Raw genomic sequence first — 21,088 nt, forward strand, 5'->3', positions numbered from 1 at the left:
CCAGTCGAGAATAAACGGTGGCAAATCTCAGACCCTGCATTACATTGCTATTATATCAGGATTATCATAATCATAACATGATCGGATAGCTTTTGGCAGGCGCATCATTTCTCTGGACCCTTCCATTCACAAACTGTCACCTGAGGAGATCAATAAGCCGTGGCAAACACACAGAACCAAGTTGAATGTCAGAGTAAAAATGAAGCCTGTTCGTCCTGAGACCCCAAACTGTTTGTCTAAATGGTGTGAACGGCCCAAGCTTCTCTAGCCAGCTGTCATAATTTGTTAACGAGGCCTTTCAAAAAAGAGAATGATAATGAGAGGGCAGGAGAAAAAGGAGGAGGGCAGTAGAAATGTCGGGGGTTGGAGGTGGCTGACTGGAAGGCAGAGAGAACACAGTCCCCGGGGAGTCCTGGGGCGAGCAGGGAGGGGGGAGATATGGGCGACATCAGACCGATTTCAGTGCAGCAAAATGATGGCATCTCTGATATTTTAATATTAATGAGTGGGCTCTTCAGCTCAGCTCTCTCAACAGGTGCCGCAGCAGCACACAGCACATAATACTGATCCTCTGGCCCTCTTCTAAAGCCTCTCCAGTGTCCTCTATACACATGACCAGACAAGTTATGACCAGGAGGTGCACTGTGACTTAAGGAGTGGAGGAGATGTACATACAGAGAGAGAGAGAGAGAGAGAGAGAGAGAGAGGGAGAGAAAATGGAGAGAGAAAGGGGCAAGAGAAAGGGAGAGAGAGTTAAGTCACCCATTTGAAAAACGAAGACGGAGGCAAAAGGAAGAAAAGAGAGTCCTCTTTTTGAGTCAATCTCTCCTCCAAGCCGAAACATGAGGGCCCGATATTTCTCCTCTTCTCCCAAACTCCCTTGAGAAAGAAATTGACTTTTGTTTGGAGTTTGTGAAAAGTGGGAATCAGGAGCAGGACAATGGGGCTCCCCGTGGAGAGGACCCGAGTGAAGCCATCTCAAATCAGTCAGCCAAGGGACCAATTAATCCGGCCATTGTCAGGCCCAAGCCACTGCCAGCACATCAACACATTCGTGGCCCATTGTCCCAACCCTCCTGCAGTAGGATTTAGTCCGTCCAACAGCCAGTTTTGTCCGGGCCAGCTCAGGCGGAAGTTTCTCACTGACAATTTGCCCCAAATAGATTTGTCAGAAAGCGTCCATCGACCTGCCAGTTAGATGGGGCGAGGTGGGTTTGCAGGGGCTTGTTTGGAATGAGGTGGCCATGACAAGTATAGATGGTCAGTGTCCAGGTGTGCATGTTCATATGTGTGTGTATGTGTGTGTGTTTTTGGTGTATACAGGTTAACACAGAGACAGCTTTTAAACCTGTACTGCGAGTGGCTGAGATAAAAAAATATAGATAGATAGATAAAAAAAATAGAAAGTCATATGTAAAACACTTGTCTTTTTAATAATTATTAGTTATAAAATGTAATGAACAACTTTGAACTGAAGCATCCTTGGTAAATTAAGCCTCACAAGTGTGATGCTCCAAGAGACTGAACTAAAATACTAACAATGAATTCTGGCACATCTTCCTTTACAGTGACAGTAAGCAACAAAGTAATTTAATAATGGATAAGCTTCCAAATGCCCCCACAGCTCTGAAACATTTGTCAAAACTGGACCAAAACAAAATTGAAACTGGACATAAAATTTGTGTTTTAAAATCAGCAGTAGGGATGTAGCTATATCAAAGTTGCTATGTATAACATTTTGCTTTATTGTTATACTTCAGGGGACATATCTATATGTCTTGTATGAGTGCTTAAAATTTTTGCTAAATTGTAATTAATTTTTCTTCATTATAGCACCTTTGCCCTTGTCAAACTACAGACACATTTACTACAGAAGGGTTCTTTGGCTGAAGACATAGAAATATTGTTCCTGGTAACATAAAAACCTTTTAATTTAGTAAAATATATAACCTTTATGTCCACGTCTTTAACTGTATCAGACATTGTTCCTGGATTAGATGTACAGTTCACATTTTAGTATGTGTATAAAATGGAACTCTGCAAAGTTTTTAAAAATCATGTCAGTCATATACAGTTCATGACAGTGTAGGTCAAGGTTTTATACATTTACTACACATTACAACATTGATTTTTGATTAAAGGTTTGACTTTTACAGTTCCACAAGGAAATTAATACTAAATAAAGAGTTTACATTATGTCGGATTTATAAGGTACTTCACACATCTCTTTTCCATAAATGTTCTTTATGTAATCAATTTGTTTTTGGTAGCATCTCTTTTTTCACAGCCTGGTGTTACTACTTTAAGATCGTTTTCAGATTGAAACATATCTTAATCCTTTTCCACCTTCAGCAGGGGTGTGACAACAATGGTGGACACTGAACACTGGAATACACTCCTGCACTCCACTTTGAGGACCATGTGAGTAGCTGCATACCAGCAACTAGATACACAATCTGATGGGCCTTTGTCAAAGATTTTCATTGACTGTTATTGAGAGCAGAGTCACCAGCTCAAAAAAGTGAAAGCAAGCAGCCTGGGCAACCATAATGTTGGTTATGTTTGTGTAAAGACTATCTCTGAATGACAGGATTAGAGTGAGTTAAGGAGATTACTGCGAGCAGACCACCCCACCCTACACACACACACACACACACACACAAACACATACAAGAGAGAGAGAGGGGGTATGAGAAAGAGAAGAGAGATATCGTAAGACAGATAAAGAAATGAAGAGCATATGGGAGAAAGAGAGAAGAAGAGAAAGAGGGAAATAAAAAATTAGAAGAAAGATGAAAATTGAGAATAAGTGCAGTTACATTAAATAAATCTTACCTGTCTGATATTATCCCATTTTTTTTATTTTACTAACCTACCAAAGCCTCTCCCAGAGAGTTGGCAGAAAGAAAATTGAGAGAAAAGGGAAGATATTATATGTAATAATCGAAACATTGGATATTGAATCAATTTTACTGACCTACCGAAAAAAAAAATCTATTGATTGATAAATATTTCACTATATATTGAATTATAGTGTTTTCACCTCATTTGTAATTCATTGAAATTTTATTAATCTAAAGTTTTTAATGTGTAATTTCATTTGATTAGAGTGTAAACTCACTGTATCTGTCACTTTCCGGTTTCAGTGTGACACGCCTCATCTTGTCCCTTGCAGAAGTGAACACACAGTCAGTCACCTGTCAGAAAACCTCGCTAACGTCTTTAAAGCGCTCGTTTAAAGGAAGACATGAGAATGACTAATCGCGATTAGCCACGGCTCCATGACCGGCTGGCCCCGGTCAGCGCGCGAGCCCTAGACCCCCCGGCCCACCGTGGGAATGACCGTCATTACAGCGCGGAGGTGCGGCACTGCGGGGTCCCCGGCGCACGCGCGCGCACACACGCACAGTGCAGGGAGCGGTAAGAGCGCGCGCACCATGTCAGCAGTCAGTTTTTGACGAAGTGCGAAAGACGCAATGAGAAAAAACTAATGATTCAATAAATATATAATAAAGACATTGTTATGCATATTAATGCATTTAAGACGAAGGACATTTTCCGTTAACAGCAAGTTTTTTTTTTATTTACAGTTGGGTTTGATTGTGGTCAACGAGGTACAACTAACGAGTCCTGAATAAATAAGTCTTTAGAAGAAGACACTCCAGAGTAGTAAGAGCGGAGCGGAGCGGAGAGAGGAGCAAGGCTCAGACACAGCTGTATTCCATGCAGCTCGGGGGGAGCAACAGGTGCGCGAGCTTCGAAACCACTTTATTTTAAGATTAAAAATAGGAAGCGTGTATTAATAATAATAATAATAATAATAATAATAATAATAATAATAATAATAATAATAATAATAATAATAATAATAATACATAAAAAACGCAAATTAATAAAATAAAAATAAATAATAAAAAATGTATTACAAATGAAATAAAATCAACAAAATAAATACAGTAAATTAGAATAAAATATTATATAGATACATACAAACATATAAAATATACTATACAATTACGTTATAATGGTGTTAAACAACCTGGCTAACTCTGGCTAATCAGTCCCTCTAAACAGCAGTGGATTAGTCTTTGCCGCCCCCCTCTCTCACTCTCTCTGTCGCTCACTCTCACTCTCTCAGTCTTTTGGAAACGTCACTCCGTCTGTCGTTCTCCAACCCCTGCCCACCCCGGCAGGTGACGTCATGCGCCAACTTAGAGTAGAAGAAGGCAGGGAAAAAAGCTAAGTGGGCAAAAAGGGAAGTTGGGCCTCTCCTCCTCCTCCTCCTCTACCTCCTGCTTCCTCCTCAAATACTTCTCATGCATATTCCCGAAGGCTTTAATCTGACGGCGCACATCACAAAGTCAGCGCGGCTCCGGGGCTGCCCGCATTTCTGCGCTCTGAGCTTTCTCCCCTCTCCTGCTGTTATTTATTCCACCTCTCACACTGACCGGCTGGGTCTATCTAAGTGTGTTTTTTCACCGCTGAGTTCTGGGCCCCGTTTACCGAGAACAAACTCTACTGCAGCAACTTTGGCTGCCCAAGGGTCATCCCGTGTGTAGGTCACCTCCCAGCCCGTGCATGCGCGTGGACTGCGGGTCTGACCGGTCCACATCATACAGCTTCAGGGCAGCTCACGCCGGGGAGACACACTGGACACTCACACCGCCTCCGCAGCGCTCAGCATCTCCACCGGCACCTACCCGGACTGCTGCGACAAGATCTAAAACTGATTAAAACCCGCTGCTGACTTTCCCTCAGCCGAACTGGAAGAGGAGCCCAAGATGAGTAAAGGTTCCAGCTCAACAAGTGGCTGTTTGGATATTTTAAACGTCAAGTCAAGTGAGTACCGAGACCTTGAAACGCTTTACTACAGATGCTCAATATTAATTATTAATCTCTGTCATTTAATCGCGTCTGTCTAAATCAACCCGGGAGATTATGTGACATTGTAAACTGTAGCGCGCAAGTGGAGGATCACACTAAACTGAACTTTACTAACGGCAACTATAACCTATAATTTAAAATGCCCGATTTTCTCTTCTTTAATTAAAATTAATTGTTTGTTTTAAAACGTGCATTTTCATGACTAGGTTTTGTTATTGACACATTTGAATATGTAAAAACAAATCCATATGTTTTCGAATGATTGATTTATGTGAGTGGATAATGGATAAGAATGGAGCAGCAACGTAACTTAATATAATTTGACATGTCACAGATCACATACGATTCCGATTAAATTAATTATGACTACATTAAAAAGTTTACTTTTAAAGTTTTACTGAAATGATAAGCAGCCTGTTTATATGTGTTTTCTTCTTAAGGATTTTGCGTGTTTTCCAGGTAGCTCAGTCAAGTAAATGAGAATGCGTGTTCAGTAATACGCATTTCGAAATAATTTATCAAAATACCACATATAAAAAGTCTTCATTAATAGGTGTTTACATATTTAAGCTTCCTCTTTTATTCACCTTAAATTGTTGGATAAAAGTTTTATTATTGGATGTTGTTTTAATGTACTTTGGCCTTTATCTAAATCTCATGAAGCACAAACTCTCCAAATGAATTGGAATAAAATATTTTTACAATGAATTTCATTGAAATGATTTTTTCATTTTCTTTTAAATTTGCAGTGTAGGAGATACATTTTTTCCCTGGCTGCAACGAATTTTATAAGAACAAATATGTGTAAAAATACATAGATTTAAGAAAGTGAAATAAAAATAAGTGTAGATGCGAGTTGTCAGTTTCAATTAGTTATTTAAGATAACGAATACCTAATTGGCTAAGTTTAAAAGACAAAAAAATCATCACTATTTACAAAATGTCCAAGAGAGTGAAACTGAAAAATATTAAACGAAACTTTACCCTAAAGTAACACCTCATCAACTCAAATCGCTTAGACGCGGCAGGTTCTCTCAAATACAAACTTCACGATCAGCGTCATCTATTCCCTATTTTAATTTTTTTGTCATCATCATCATCATCTTCCTTATATTAAAAGTTTTAAAACTGTGTTTGGGGGCCCCGGCTCAACCGCTAGACTGATGCAGGAGACGGTAGGCCCTAAACTTATTACTGTAATGAAATATGCCACATATTCATAGGCAAGAGGGGTTTCGGAAAGCAACACACGGATAAAACAATTACAGAATGGGGTCTAACAAATGCAGCACTCCGTTCCACTTCTTCTACTATAATTTCTCACTTTTAATGAAGGACAATAAATTAGCGATGTTATGAAATGGAGCTCAAATTTATAGCTCAGCTCCAGCAAATAGACATTGTTCAGCTCCAGTCCCTGATGAAGAATGAGATAAATCAAATAAAGAAAACACCATTTATTATTATTATTATTATTATTATTATTATTATTATTATTATTATTATTATTATTATTTTTATTATTATTATTATTATTATTATTATTATTATTATTATTATTATTATTATTATTAATATACAAATACATAAATGTTAATCTATATTCCTTTCGGGGGGTTTGTGGTTATTTTAATAAGTGCGTTTATTTATTTCAATTATTTCATTATCATTGCAGAATTTACAATAACCAGAGCATTACAAACATAAATCATACTAAAAACCGAAAAATAACATTATTATTATCATCCCAAGATATTTTCACTTTTTTGCATTCTAACTTTATTTAACATTAACTGGATACAGTAATTTCGGCTAATTTTGTATGTGTCCAAAAGGTAATTTTAAAAATCTAGTATCCAAATGACAACAGCAGTTTAAACATAATACACTTTAGTTGTTATACAAAATCTATGTATTTGTTTCACTTTTTTTACGTTTGAAAATTTGTTATATGTAAAATTGCTTGAAATGTTCTTTTATATTTACTAGAATGTTTTCCTTCTCCTGTAAAGTTAGCATTTAAAATACGAGGTTTACGACAGCGGCGAAATAATGAACATAAAAATGAGAACTTTATATATCTGCTGCAGAATCAAAGCTTAAGAACTTTTAATATTTTTTCTTTTTGTCACGCGTTCACAGAATCTGGAGCGAAGAGAAGACGCAGCTAAATGCTGCCAAAGTAGTTTTGAACGACCGATCATTTGGCTGCAGTTTGACATCAGACCGCCCTGCCACTGCTCTCATTGTTGTGGCGCTCGGCCCTCGCCGAGCCATATCCGAATTCCCATGCTACCGTTTTTGACGGGTCACTGGGAAATCAATGAGCAGGTGGACATATGTCAGTAATTACACGGCCGCTCCTCCGCACCACTCCCCCATCTACATGCGAATGCAGCGCCATTAACGGATTTAGACGCAGAAAGAGGAAAAAGGAGGGGGAGAAAGTTTATATGCACACGTAAGAGTGAGAGAGAGAGAGAGAGAGAGAGAGAGAGAGAGAGAGAGAGAGAGAGGGAGAGAGAAATCACAATTTTCATTTACTCCGACCTCATTTGCATACACTTCATTTGAGGCGATGGTGCGCATTCTGCTCTCCGCCGTGTCACTCCCTAATCCTCAGGGCCATACATGCAGCGAAGAAAGCAGCTGTCGAGCTTCATTATGAGCGGGGGTGTGTGTATGGGGGGAGGGAGGGTAAGGGAAGATATATGTGTGTGTGCGTGTGTTTAGGGGTGGTTGGTGGGGCGGTGGACTGGCAGCTTGTCCAGATTGGTCCAGTCAGATGAGGCTCAATGGGGGGAAATCATTAAGTTAACACTTTTCCTAATGTGGCCATTGTGCGCGCGCCTGGGCGACATTGTTTTATACCGCGCGCGCATTCCCACAGACACACACCTGTTAAGACCGAGCGCGGGAGGGCGCGTGCGCGTTTTCTTTAGAACTGTTCTGATTTTTGCTTTCTGAGCGAAGACAGATTCAGAGAGAAGTTGTGATGTTGTCTTAACTTTACCCCTATTTTACTTCCAATTTGCATTAAACAGACTGGACTGCTAGGGATCTGGAATAAATGAATCGACCGATTCATACACAATAATTTAAAAAAGAGCAGTTGAAAAGACAACGATATAAGAAAATAAATAGAATCAATCGATAAATGTCAATATATTATTAATTTTGTTTCAGCAGTTTCAGCTGACGCTTCTGTCTATATCTTCAATATAGCACATTTCCTAAAATAATGAGTGTAAACAATTGCTTTATTTTAAAGGCCGTATTCTGGACATCCCGTGTAAAGTGTGTGGAGACCGCAGTTCAGGTAAACACTATGGGGTGTACGCGTGCGACGGCTGCTCTGGCTTCTTCAAGAGGAGCATAAGGAGGAACCGGACATACGTCTGCAAGTCCGGCACGCAGGTGAGCGTCTTCTCCCTCTCTCTCTCTCTCTCTCTGTCTCTCTGTCTCTCCCTCCCTCTCTGTCACAGACATTTACGCAGCGCTGCTCAGCACTGTAGCGGCGTTGCTCTGAGCTGCGTGTACTCGGGGCGCCCGGCCCTCTCAGGGCTTACATTACAGCTCCGCCGCGCTGCCTAATTGAAAGATTATGGTGGGAGCGAGCCTCCTCCCGCGCCTTTGAGGGCCCTTTGGCCCGTCTAGTGGAACAGGTGTAATCCAATCTAACGCACCGGCATGACTGCGTGGATTTGGAGAGGGAGGCGGGGATGAGACTATTGGCCAAGCGGCAGGGGAGCGAGTCAATGGCCGTGATTACAGCACCATACCTGCCGAGTGTCTGTCTGCCTGTTTGTCTCTCTTTGAAATAAAAAAAAGTGGCGCTCTTACATTTTTGCATTCTCTCTCTCTCTCTCTCTCTCTCTCTCTCTCTCTCTCTCTCTCTCTCTCTCTCAGGGTGGATGTCCTGTTGATAAAACTCACAGGAATCAGTGTCGTGCATGTCGCTTGAAGAAATGTTTGGAAGTAAACATGAATAAGGACGGTAAGAACGAGTGTGTTTTCATTAACTTGGGTTAACTGAAAAACATGTCTGAAGGATGATTGGCTGCATTTCCATGTATGGTATTACCTCCTTTTTCCTCTGGTACAAATCATTTTCCAATGGGGTTACCTTAATTTAGAGCACACAATTGCACATTAAAGAGGATTGGTGCACTTTTGAGGAAACTTTTTTATGGTTTGTTACGTGGACGTAAAATAATAAACCCATACAACAGTTTTTGATCTAATAAAGGCCATTGTTAAACATAATCAGACGATGATATATTCTATATTAACTCATGTTAAAAAATAACCATTTGAGTGCACAAATAGTTTTGAGTTGGTTGAATGAGAGTTCACTACATGGAGGACTTTTTGTAGGCTATATAGATTTTTTCAACGTAGTATAATTAGTCCGAAAATAGATTTTAACATTGGTGAACTTTTGTTTATTTCCCTTTTTCGGATATCTATGGTACATGTCCAGAAAATCTCACCATAACAAATTAAAAACATACATTACTTACTGTACTCTTGCACATAACTTCACTAATCAACTTATGCTCGCCCTTCCCTTCACAGCTGTTCAGCACGAGCGGGGTCCGAGAACGTCCACCATCAGGAAGCAGGTGGCGCTCTACTTCAGGGGCCACAAGGACGTAAACGGTTCTTCTGCCCCATTTCCCACCGCCTCCATCCCTGGACCACCCTTCTTCACCACCGTCAGCCAGCTGGACACACACAGTCTCGATCTTAATACAGTGGCTAGCACGCCAGAGCGCCAGCAGGCTGTGGTGGGGCTCGCTCAGCCCACTCCCAAAGTGAGTTCATGCATATACACCCCTACAGCACTCATCTACATTTAAACATCTACAAAATAGCACCTTTAGGGACAATAGTTAAAAAGTCTTAACTGTCAATATACTGTCTATTTTAAGCATAGGTATGGGCACCCCTGATCAACTGAAAATAAATTAAAAAGGATCTGCACATTTGTCAGCATATTACATGCAGAGGTCAATATAATATATATTTTTTATCATTTCTGTGGCTCTATTATTCTTTTTTTTTTCCGGAACAATATAAAAGTGAAGGTGGACTCTAACTGGATTTTAACTGTTTGCAAGGGTTTTAAGGCATTATGTGAGTTAAAAAAGAGCAGTAAAGTTTCCTTTAATTTCGTTGTTTAATCAGTAATTTCAAGACTAAACTGATCATATAAAACAGTCTATTTAATAGACAACAGACTCTACAAAAAGAAAAGGGCTAAGATGGGGTTTTAGGTCAATAAACAATAACGTAATGTATTATCAGCATGAAAATGTGCTTTGCTTCATTTGAACGAAAAAATGTATTTTACTCTGATGAAACTCTTGGGAGTGGAGCACACTTTTTTTTGGGCTGCTAAATTAATACTATTTGCCTGCTAAATCTTTCAATTGTCTCATACTATGAAAAAGGTCTGCTTTGTTTAATCTAAAAAAACAGCTTAACTACAATTTATTAATTTCAAATAAATATTTTAATAAAACGATGCAATTGGGGAAGTCGACCAAACTTACAGTTTTATATCCATTTTAACTTCAAATCTTTAAACACTTTAAATCAAACAAAAAAATAGGTTTCAAATTGGTATCACTCAGGAATGAGCATACAATCATACTAACACTGTTGCTATTGCTAAAAAAGCTTGTACCTCTTAAATTGCAACTTTATGTGAGGAGGTCAAAAACCTATTAACTTTCAAAGAACATCAATGTAACAACATTTTATTCTAGGCCATTTTAAATCATTTCATTATACAATGTTGACAGAATGTAAAAAACAGATTTAAAGATTCTAGACTCTAGATTTAAAGTATATAAAAAACAGCTAAAATTGACTGTGATAATGTGTCCAGAAAAAGAAAGGCAGGGTAATCCATTAATTTCCAATATTAATTATTTGTTAAAATGACCCTGAACAAATAACACTGTAAAAGAGTAAATTTATATGTTATTCTTTCCACTCAAATTAAACCAGATTGCATTAGAAGCATTGCATTGCATTTTTTAAATTTTATTTTAATGTAACTTACTTTTTTTTTACGTTGCATAAATAGAATGTGGAAACATGCGACACATGTTCTATGCTCAGGAAATGAAAAAACAATTTGTTTATTTGATTTTTCCACTAAAATTCCACTTGCATATGAATGAGCTTGTTTACACTATTTCCTTCTGCTAATTCACATTTCCTAGTGAACACACTAATAAAGAATAACAAGAGGTTGTTAAATTAATTCTAAAATGTTCTCAGGGCACAATATTCCTGAGCCAATATCCCTGACCAACATTATTTCCTCTCTTTTTTTAGTACCCCCATGAAGTGAGTGGTGCACCTCTGTATTTATATGAAGTGGCCACTGAGTCAGTGTGTGAATCAGCGGCACGTCTCCTCTTCATGAGCATCAAATGGGCAAAAAGTGTCCCTGCCTTTTCAACTCTGCCCTTACCTGACCAGGTAAGCCACTCAGAGCTCATTCACTGTCACTGTAGCTCAGTGGATCTTGGAAAGTCCAAATAAACACTGCATTCATTTCACCATTTGTTCTAGGAAACGTGGTGTTTGAACTGATGTTGTGTAAAGTGAACCCAGTGAATGTAGGCTTTTGCTGAGAATCAATCTCAGTGCTAATGAGTGCTGTAATCCGTTTCACAGCTGATCCTATTAGAGGAAGCCTGGAGGGAACTGTTTGTACTGGGCATAGCGCAATGGGCCATTCCTGTGGACTCCAACACTCTGCTGGCTGTTTCAGGTATGGGCAGTAGCCTACTGGTCACCATCCACAATATTTCATCCTGCATGTAGTGAAAATCCTAACAGCACAGCTTTGCACATGTTAAGTAGTGCTGGTATGATTCCTCATCCTGGACGTGTTCGTTTATGCAGGGATGACAGCAGAAAACACAGAATCTCAGAGGCTCAACAAGCTAATGGAAGAGATCCAAGCGCTGCAGGAAGTGGTGACGCACTTCAGGCAGCTCCGGCTAGATGCCACAGAGTTTGCCTGCCTCAAGTGTATAGTCACATTTAAAGCAGGTAAGGATGCAACATTTTCAATCCTCATATTCTTAAATCAGCAAATAAATAGATAATAAACATTAAATATAAATGAAAAACCAACAATACAACAAAGTATTAAATGACCCTTTTTAAAATAAATTAAAATTAGAATTAGATCAGATTTATTTTTATTATGAGGTCTTTCATGTAAATTATATTGATGATCTAGATCCAATTTATCTGATACTGAGGATGGGAAAACAGAACAAAATGAACAGAAAAAAGTGTTTGCCCTGCCCAGTTAAAAAAACTTAATTGTGGTTTATCACACCTGAGTTCAAATTCTCTAGCCAAACCCAGGCCTAATTACTGCCACACCTGTTCTCAATCAAGAAATCGTTTAAATTCCCTGACAAAGTGAAGAAGACATCATGCCAATATCCAAAGATATTCATTAATAAATGATAAATAAATTGATTCTACCAGTCTGGAAAAGGTTGTAAAGCAATTTCTAAAGTTTTGTGAGCCATTATCCACAAATGGCAAAAAACATGTAACAGTGGTGAACCTTCCCAGGAGTGGCCGGCCAACCAAAATTACCTTAAGAGCGCACTACAACTCATCCAAGAGATTTTAGAAAAATGACCCCATAACAACATCCTAAGAACTGCAGGTCTCACTTGCCTCAGTTAAAGTCAGCAGTCATGATTCCAACAGAAATAGACTGGGCTAAAATGACCTGCATGAGTGGCAAGACAAAAAAACACTGCTGAGCAAAAAATATATTAAGGCTCATCCCAATTTTGCCAGAAAATATCTTAATGATGCCCAAGACTTTTGAGAAAATACTCTGTGGACTGACGAGACAACTTTTAACTTCTTGGAAGGTGTGTGTCCCATTACATCTGGTGTAAAAGTAACACCACATTTCAGAAAAAGAGCATCATACTAACAGTAAAACATGGTGGTGGTAGTGTGATGGCCTGGGGCCGTTTTGCTGCTTCAGGACCTGGAAGACTTGCTGTGTTAATTGGACCATGAATAAAGGAGAATGTCCGACCATCTGTTTGTGACCTCAAACTGAAAGGGTTCTGCAGCAGGACAATGATTTAAAAAAACACCAGCAAGTCCAACCTGAATTGTACTCAACTCTGAATGGTAAAGAAAAAACAAAGTCAAGACTTTGGAGTGACCTAGTAAAAGTCCAGACCTGAATCCTTTTGAGATGTTGTGGCATGACTTTAAAAAGGCATTTCATGATTAATAACCCTCCAATGAGGCAGAATTAAAACAATTCTGTAAAGAAGAGTGGAGCCAAAATTCCCCCACAGTTCTGTGAAAGACTCATTGCAAGTTACTGCAAATACTTAATTGCAGTTGTTGCTGCTAATGGCAGCCATTTATTAGATTTAGGGGCAAACACATTTTTGCTTCATTAAAAAACTGCATATTTGTGTTGTCTTTGACTAATATAAAAATTTGTTTGATGACCTCACACATTTTAGAGTGACAAACACAAAGGGGGCAAACACTTTTTCACCCCACTGTATTCTATAAATATACTTTAGACTGAAACACAACATAATACAACATACTGATCAACAAACACCAGACTTTTCTGTGTAATCGGTGCTTAAATCCTTTAAGAAATCTGGAATTGTCCAATTTTTTTACATCAATCCACTCTGATTTCTTTTTACCTTGTAACTATTGTATTTTGAAGAAACTTGGAAAAATGCTTTGAATATCCTATTAATAACCTGCCCAATTCTCATCTTTGTTGAGCAGTTCCAACACACAGTGGCTCAGAGCTGAGGAGCTTCCGTAACGCCAGCGCCATCGCAGCCCTGCAAGATGAAGCTCAGCTCACCCTGAACAGTTACATCCACACAAGGTACAACCTGCAGCAACATGCATATCACAAGCATTTAATGCATACATATTAGCACAGATAAAGATTTGTTTGCTGTGTCTTAACTGCAGTGTGTGTCTTAACTGAGGTATTAAAGTCACTTTTACAGGATTCAATTGTGTTCACATGGACATTATACTGGATATGATTTTTTAAATGCAGTATAAATAACAACAAACTATTAATTATCACTGAGTAGCCTACATCAGATAGTGCTGGCTTCACAGATCATTAGTGGAGCCATTCATTTATTTGGTTTAAAATAAAATTATTTATATATTGTATAAAAGGTGTGTTTTAAACAGAGCCACCCTTTCATTCAGAATTCAGTAAACATAACTGAATTTAATTGTGACAGTATTGAATTTTTGGTCTCTCAGAAATATAACATTTTAACATTTTATTCTTCACACTAAAACAATGGCAATTTACTCTTGCCAGTATGATTAAGGTGTAGATGTGAAGTGAATAAATATGGGTTAAAGCTTTTAAAGTTTGCGTCCTTCTCTAAGCATGTTCAGCTGTACAATGACTTCAAATTAAAAAGGTGTGATTGGTCAGCTTCATCCTCCTGAGATGTAGTAGCTCCCTTAAAATATGAGTTCAGTACTAGGTTAGGAAGGCACTGAAGATGTATCTCTGGAGGAATCACCCATGTGACAAAGTGACAAGGTATCTTTTTCCAAGCATCTCTTGGAATGTACAGTTTAGTACAATTTAATAATTAAGCATGAGCTGAAAATGAAACAAATCAAGAATGTCTTAAAGTGGCCCACTTATCTAATTACCGAATGGCTGAATGAAGCGTGTCGGAATGTGAAATTAAGCGTTTGAGTAGGGGTGGGGAGAGGTGGGGAGGGGATTAGTGACTGTGTGAAATCAGCAGTGGGAGTGCCTTGCTGACCTTGATCGCTGTGTTTCAGGTACCCCACTCAGCCGTGCCGCTTCGGAAAGCTGCTGCTGCTGCTGCCCGCGCTGCGCTCCGTCGGTCCGTCTACCATCGAAGAGGTGTTTTTCAAAAAGACCATCGGGAACGTCCCTATCACACGACTGCTCTCCGACATGTACAAATCCAGTGACATATGAAACCCGGCCACTAAAACATAAGGCACGATTCGCGCATCCCCAACCAGGACTAACTGGAAAAACACTGGAAAACTGGAATGTGAGAGGCGAGTGATGCAAATCAAACAAACAGCATTAAAAGACTCACGATACGATACGATTATCATCATGTAACACGAGGCTGACTTTCCACCACGGCGTGGATGCAGAACACCTGGAGGCGTCCTACTCTTAAAAGAGATCCAGAGATTTCACGAAGCGCTTAAAGGGTCTGTGGAAAGTCCAGCCTCAGGCCAGCCGGGGGACGGGATGTTTCCTGGGTTGAGGAGCAGTAGAGCAGAAAGAGGGAAGACTTTAAAGTCAAGACCTAAACTATGTTTCTAACTGTACATCTAATCTACGGTTTTTAAGTATACTTACTGAGTTAACCTGATTCAGACAGTCGAGGGGAAAGCGGTAAACCACTGTAAGCCGCTCGGTTGGGTAGTTGCGTACAATCATGAACGGTTGGTTGCTCAATGGAAAGACGGTTTAAGTAATGAACTCCAAAAAGACCAATGAGCTTTTCCGACCAATGTTCTTTTTTATCAAATTGCAAACTTTTTTTTATTTCTTCTGCAACGTTCTGTCTGTAAGAGTTTGGCGGAAACCAAATATATATTTGATATATTTTAGAAAGATAGAGAGAAAGAGAAAGGAGAAGGAGGGACAGAGAGATGGATAGAGGGAGAGTGGTGGAAGAGGGATAAAGCCGCGAGTTGTCGCTGTCCATTCGACGAGGTGCTGAAAACCAAAGGAGCAACGTAAAGCGTGAAACTCTGACCTTGTCCCGCCTCGCGCAAACTACTCAACAACGCCAAGGACGACTTTCAACTACAAGACAAAACTAGAGGTGGGTAACCCAGGTCCATAAAGTAAAAATACAACCCAGGGTTTTGTACCAACTACCTGGACGGCTCTGCTGCAGATCAGACAAAACCCACCTCTAGACAAAACAGACAAATAACACAACTACAAACAAACACAAACAAATCTAAACAGCCTATTTCGTGGTCCAACGCAGCCTTCGGAGCTTACGACGAGTAGTTACTATACTAACATATGTTGACACACACATGCTCAGCACTTGTAAGGGTGGATTTTGTAGTCTGTAAATATATTCATTGTTGTAAAAAGTACAAACATTTGGTGAAAGTTGTCTAAATATTAGAATAAATATTGAATATTGACCTTTGTGGCTTCTTCTTTGCTGAAAACTGCCTTTTAGTGTTGTTTTCTCCTTTTCCTCCACAACTGGAGGAATATTCTGGTTTGTTGTTTTTCTGTTGTTGATGATGATGATGTTGATGATGTTTATTGCAGCCCAACATGCTGCTCGAATCTGCAGCAAAAAGAGCCCCCTACCTCCACCCCTCCTCCCGAAACTCTCTCTAAACGAGGACGTTGAGAGGTTCATGTCTGGGCTGGAGTGCATATTGAACCGTCGCCGATACAATGCACCCGGACCTTGAGTGAAGTTGCTGTGCCTCGCGCGGGCCCCGGAGCTTTCGAGCACTCTTTGATAAATCAAGGGCTATGCCTAAATTGCATTTTTAATGTTCATTTTTGAGAGAGAGCGAACACAATAGAAAGAATCATGATTGCAGATGACAACGTTCAATCCAATTTAGCTTATTCCTTTAACGCGGGCCCGCGCAACTGCAAGCGACCCAGAGAGGATGTGCCCTTTAGCATCTCTCCTTCTCCATCGATATCGCGGACCTCCTCTAAACCAGGCCAGGGCTCTAGTACCAGTACACTGTTCTAATCAAGCGCTCCATAGCCATGTAACTTTTGGTTCTCTAAAACAGCGGTTCCTCAACTGGGAGACGTAACTGCTGGAAGGGGGCAGAAAAAAAGCTTTATCTCTTTCATCTATAATTTATATATAATAATATGTAAAATATATAATAATGTTCAGTTATGTCTATGTACCATTATCTGACTTGGTGATAGGGTGAAAAAACGAATATGGTATGGTAAAAAAATATATAGTTTGTCTTTTCATACCTCGTAGGGGCCTCCCAACTAAAACCCCTTTAGAACCAACTCTAAAACCTCCACCATATACAATAGTTTCCTATAATCATATACCCACGCCAAAAAAAAAAAAAAAAAATTGTGTAGCATCTCTACCTATTCTACATTTTCAAAAGACTTGGACAAACACCAGTTGTTCCCCACCGATAGAGGACTATACACATGTTTAAAAGCCTGCAGCTTGTTAAATCTGGAAAGGTTAATCCTTACCATTTTTATAATTCATCAACATCATGGTGCTCCACAAAATACAGTGCATTTGGCAACTGTAGTTTAGAATGTAAGACTTTTGTGTTAAACTGAAACCTAATCCAGTCCATCAATATTTGCAGATAAGATGACTCTATAACCCAGCAGACTATGTCAGAAATTAAACATGACAATGAGCTCAAACTCTACATTATCAGTTTCTAAATTAAATAAAATAAAAGGATTACAATCCCAATCCCAAAATGTTAGGAGGCTGATACACAAATAATTGAAAATATGCTATGTCTTGCAAAATAAATAAACCCATATTCTATTTACAATAGAACATATCAGATGTTGAAAGTCAGACATTTCACCATTTTATGAAAAACAGATTTTTTTAGGAACTTCACAGCAGCCACACATCTCAAAAACATTTGGAAGCTATGTTTTAAGTTAGTCAGAATAACAAATATTATCAAGTTAGGTGAACTTACCAGCCAGTAGAACTCAATAAAATGAGTTCAGAGAACTTCAACTTGAAATTTTTAAAATGCTTGTTGAGCAATGAATGGGATTCCAAACAACTTTTAGTATACTAGGAGTGTCAAAGCTCTTGTTAATTCATAAAGCTTTCCCATAGGCTTATTGTACCATATATTTGCATATTGAATGTGGCCTCTCCCTTATTTACCATCTTTGTGTTGTCTGTTGCCTATACCTTATCCTAGGCATGCATTAGTGTAACACGTGTTGGTTGCCAGGACTCAGTTTTGTAGGCTGCAAGTTACTTTAATTCTGTGTTCCTAGAGGTCACAGTGTGTCGGCTTGGAGCTGTACAGTGTTCACTCTTGTGCTGCTGCAGTATTATGCTGTCAGTATTGTCAATTCTTTAGAAATATGCTAAATATGGGAGAATACCAATATATGTATATACAACAAATCAGTTGAGTTAAACAATTGCTGGGTAAACAAAACTCAGTTAAGCTGAATAAAAATAGTATATATTTCCACTGAACAGAGACAAATTAAAGTAATGACTGAGTTTAGATGAGCCTTCATGAGTTTTCAGTGTGACTAAAACAAAATCACTTTTTAGAGTGTGCTGTTCGTTGTGTGTGTTGTTTAAGGACCTGAAGAAGTGGAAATTACTTTTTAATTACAGCACTACAGTGTGTACATAAACGGTAAACCTAATTTTTATTTTAATAAAATAAGAGTAATAATTAATTATTCTTTTTTGTTTTGTAAAAAAATATTGCCATTACTAAATTGAACTAGTTGTTAGCAATGTTGAGCTGCTAAGCAATTAAAACTTAATATGGAAATTTCTAAGAGGGAGGGGAGGGGCATGTTTGCTGCAGGTGAAGAGCTGCTTCTCTGATTGTGCACGTTGCTGAAGAGTCCCTGCTTATGTCCGCTGCACACCAAAGTTGGATTTTAAAAATCAGTGTTACTTCAAATGGTGAGTATGTAAAATAGTTCATTTTAAATGAGAGATGTTAGATAAAAAGAAAAAAAATCACTGAGAGGAGCCTGACACAGCTCTGTACAGCGTCTCACAAGCATGTTGGGGTGAATGAGGAGAAGCTGATTAACGTGCTGAATGTATTAAATAATAAAAAGTGCATTTATTTGCCTGACCGTCTTTAGTATTAATTATTTGTCACAGAGCTCTCACTTTAGCCGCGGTGCTGCGCTGCGCTGCGCTAGTTAGCGTGCCACCCTCATGTGCTAAAGGGAGTCAGCTAGTTTATATATCATAGTTTATAGGGTTATGTTTGTGTCGGGGCACATTTTAGTATTCAGAATCAGCTGTTTCTGTGGAGTCAAAAGTTAGCTGGCGTGTGTTTGTATATATAAGATAGATATGGTAGAAAACTATAACTAGCTTGTAATTTAAAGTTCGGATTAAAATGGCGATTTTTTTTAGTTTGAATGTGTCGTGTGCCGTATGTCTCAAACATACCTAAACCAGCTAGTTAGCTCTGTCACGGTGTTTAGCTAGTTTACAACCCCCCTCAACTAGTTTGCTACAGTTAGTTTAGTAGCTAGTTAGACAGCTAGCTCTGTAACAGTGTTTACCTAGTTTACAACCCCAAATTAATTTTCCAGTCTGATTGTTGAGTGAGCTTTGCCCCTCCTTGACTCGCTCGGTGTATTGCTGTAGTAAATACAAATATAGGCATATTTAGCCATTAGCACTGGCTAATAAATGTTTTGAAGTGGGATTTACAGAACGGAGCTGCAGCTGTTGAGCTTAAACTTTCCTTGTGCTTTTTTTTTTACAGGTTCTTGTGAAGATGCAGTGGAAGTGCAATACGTTTTAATGTCTGTTTGTATGTGTTACTTTGTTGCTGACAAATTTGTTAGTGGTTCAGCAACACAAGAACTGTTACCTTTCCACATTTTGCCAATGAAATACATTAGAACTTTAAAAAGTTTTTTGTAACCTTTTGTCATTTCAGAAAAGAGCTAATTTATGTTAATGAATGATTCTGAAGAAAGACGAAGAATGTAGTTTTGTCTTCTGCATCCAGTAAAGAATCTCTGATCCAGAACAAGAAACTGGTTGTACACAGGAGAACAAGGTAAAAAAAACTGATCCCAAATACTGATCATAGTAACACGTGACTGATTAGTGGTGCCAATCGATTAAAATAATTCATCACATATTTTATCAATATTCTGTAACTGATCATGATTAGTTATTCCTTTTCTTCTTCCTAAGACTGCTGAAAAGCTTTTAATAGAAGATATTTAATGTTCATTGTAAACACCGGATATGTTTGAGCAAACCGGTTGCCTTAAAAAAGTTAATGGGTAATGAAAACTTAGCATATTACACTAAGCACTAAGTTAGCATATTACAACTAAAGGGTAAGTTAATTTAACTTGTTTTATTTTTATTATACTGTAAAACTAGATAAGTTGATATATTTATTTTATAAACATTCACACTGAGAAAGCCTGGAAAAATGAATTTAGAGGCCAGACAGTTAATTATAATATGTGATCTACAAGTTTATCATAGGTAGCCCTGGGGGTAATGACTACACATTGATGGTGTCAGAAACTGGAGAACACACCTGATATTCAAATAGTTTGTCCTAACAGACTACAGTTGACTCTACTTAAAGGTCTCTGTTTGAATGTATACGTGCCCACAAATTTATAATAGTTGAGTAATATTTGGAAATATCCAATTTTACATAAAACAGACTTAATTTGTTTGAGTTCAAACTAATTGTGGGTGTACAGTGTAGGCTAATGCTAGCCAGCTGCTGCCTCCTGGTTTATATATTGCTCTGTTCTAAACCATTTGGCGTATATGTGAGCAAACAGGACATATAAGACTATGTTTATATTAGTTATGTTGCGGCAAGTACGAGTTGACTGTCTTGTAAAAAATGTGCAGAGCCTTTGTGTTGAACAGAGGAAATGCAACTTAAATGCCTATCCCCTGTGCTGAAAATGACTCCTTATTGCAGGACACCCGTTTAAGATGTACCCCCATACTACAGGGATTGGACAATGAAACTGAAACACCTGTCATTTTAGTGTGGGAGGTTTCATGGCTAAATTGGAGCAGCCTGGTGGCCAATCTTCATTAATTGCACATTGCACAGTAGAGCAGAGCAGAGTGTAAAGATTCAATTAGCAGGGTAAGAGCACAGTTTTGCAATGCACACAACATTATGGGTGACATACCACAGTTCAAAAGATGACAAATTGTTGGTGCACGTCTTGCTGGGGCATCTGTGACCAAGACAGCAAGTCTTTGTGATGCATCAAGAGCCACAGTATCCAGGGTAATGTCAGCATACCACCAAGAAGGACGAACCACATCCAACAGGATTAACTGTGGACGCTGTAAGAGGAAGCTGTCTGAAAGGGAATTATTGTGGATATATTGTG

At 38.8% G+C, this 21,088-nt stretch overlaps 1 protein-coding gene across 1 annotated transcript; it reads left to right on the plus strand.

The window, feature by feature from the left end:
• The first annotated feature begins 4,188 nt into the window (after positions 1 to 4,188).
• Positions 4,189 to 16,131, plus strand: nr2e1 (nuclear receptor subfamily 2, group E, member 1). Its single transcript, XM_022665374.2, has 9 exons — positions 4,189 to 4,839; positions 8,156 to 8,301; positions 8,794 to 8,881; positions 9,463 to 9,701; positions 11,236 to 11,382; positions 11,581 to 11,677; positions 11,812 to 11,961; positions 13,714 to 13,819; positions 14,761 to 16,131. The coding sequence occupies exons 1-9, from the start codon at positions 4,782 to 4,784 to the stop codon at positions 14,921 to 14,923; spliced, it is 1,194 nt and encodes a 397-aa protein (XP_022521095.1). The 5' UTR covers positions 4,189 to 4,781; the 3' UTR covers positions 14,924 to 16,131.
• The last annotated feature ends 4,957 nt before the right edge of the window (positions 16,132 to 21,088 follow it).

The sequence above is a fragment of the Astyanax mexicanus genome, chromosome 1, assembly GCF_023375975.1.
Source record: "Astyanax mexicanus isolate ESR-SI-001 chromosome 1, AstMex3_surface, whole genome shotgun sequence".
In the NCBI taxonomy this organism is placed as follows: domain Eukaryota; kingdom Metazoa; phylum Chordata; class Actinopteri; order Characiformes; family Acestrorhamphidae; genus Astyanax; species Astyanax mexicanus.

What these genes read in the sequence shown, in the direction of transcription:
- nr2e1 (XM_022665374.2), top strand. Translation starts at nt 4,782, where the DNA reads ATGAGTAAAGGTTCCAGCTCAACAAGTGGCTGTTTGGATATTTTAAAC. An exon ending in TATAGTCACATTTAAAGCAG is followed by an intron (nt 11,962 to 13,713) that starts GTAAGGATGCAA and finishes TTTGTTGAGCAG; the next exon opens with TTCCAACACACAGTGGCTCA. An exon ending in AACAGTTACATCCACACAAG is followed by an intron (nt 13,820 to 14,760) that starts GTACAACCTGCA and finishes GCTGTGTTTCAG; the next exon opens with GTACCCCACTCAGCCGTGCC.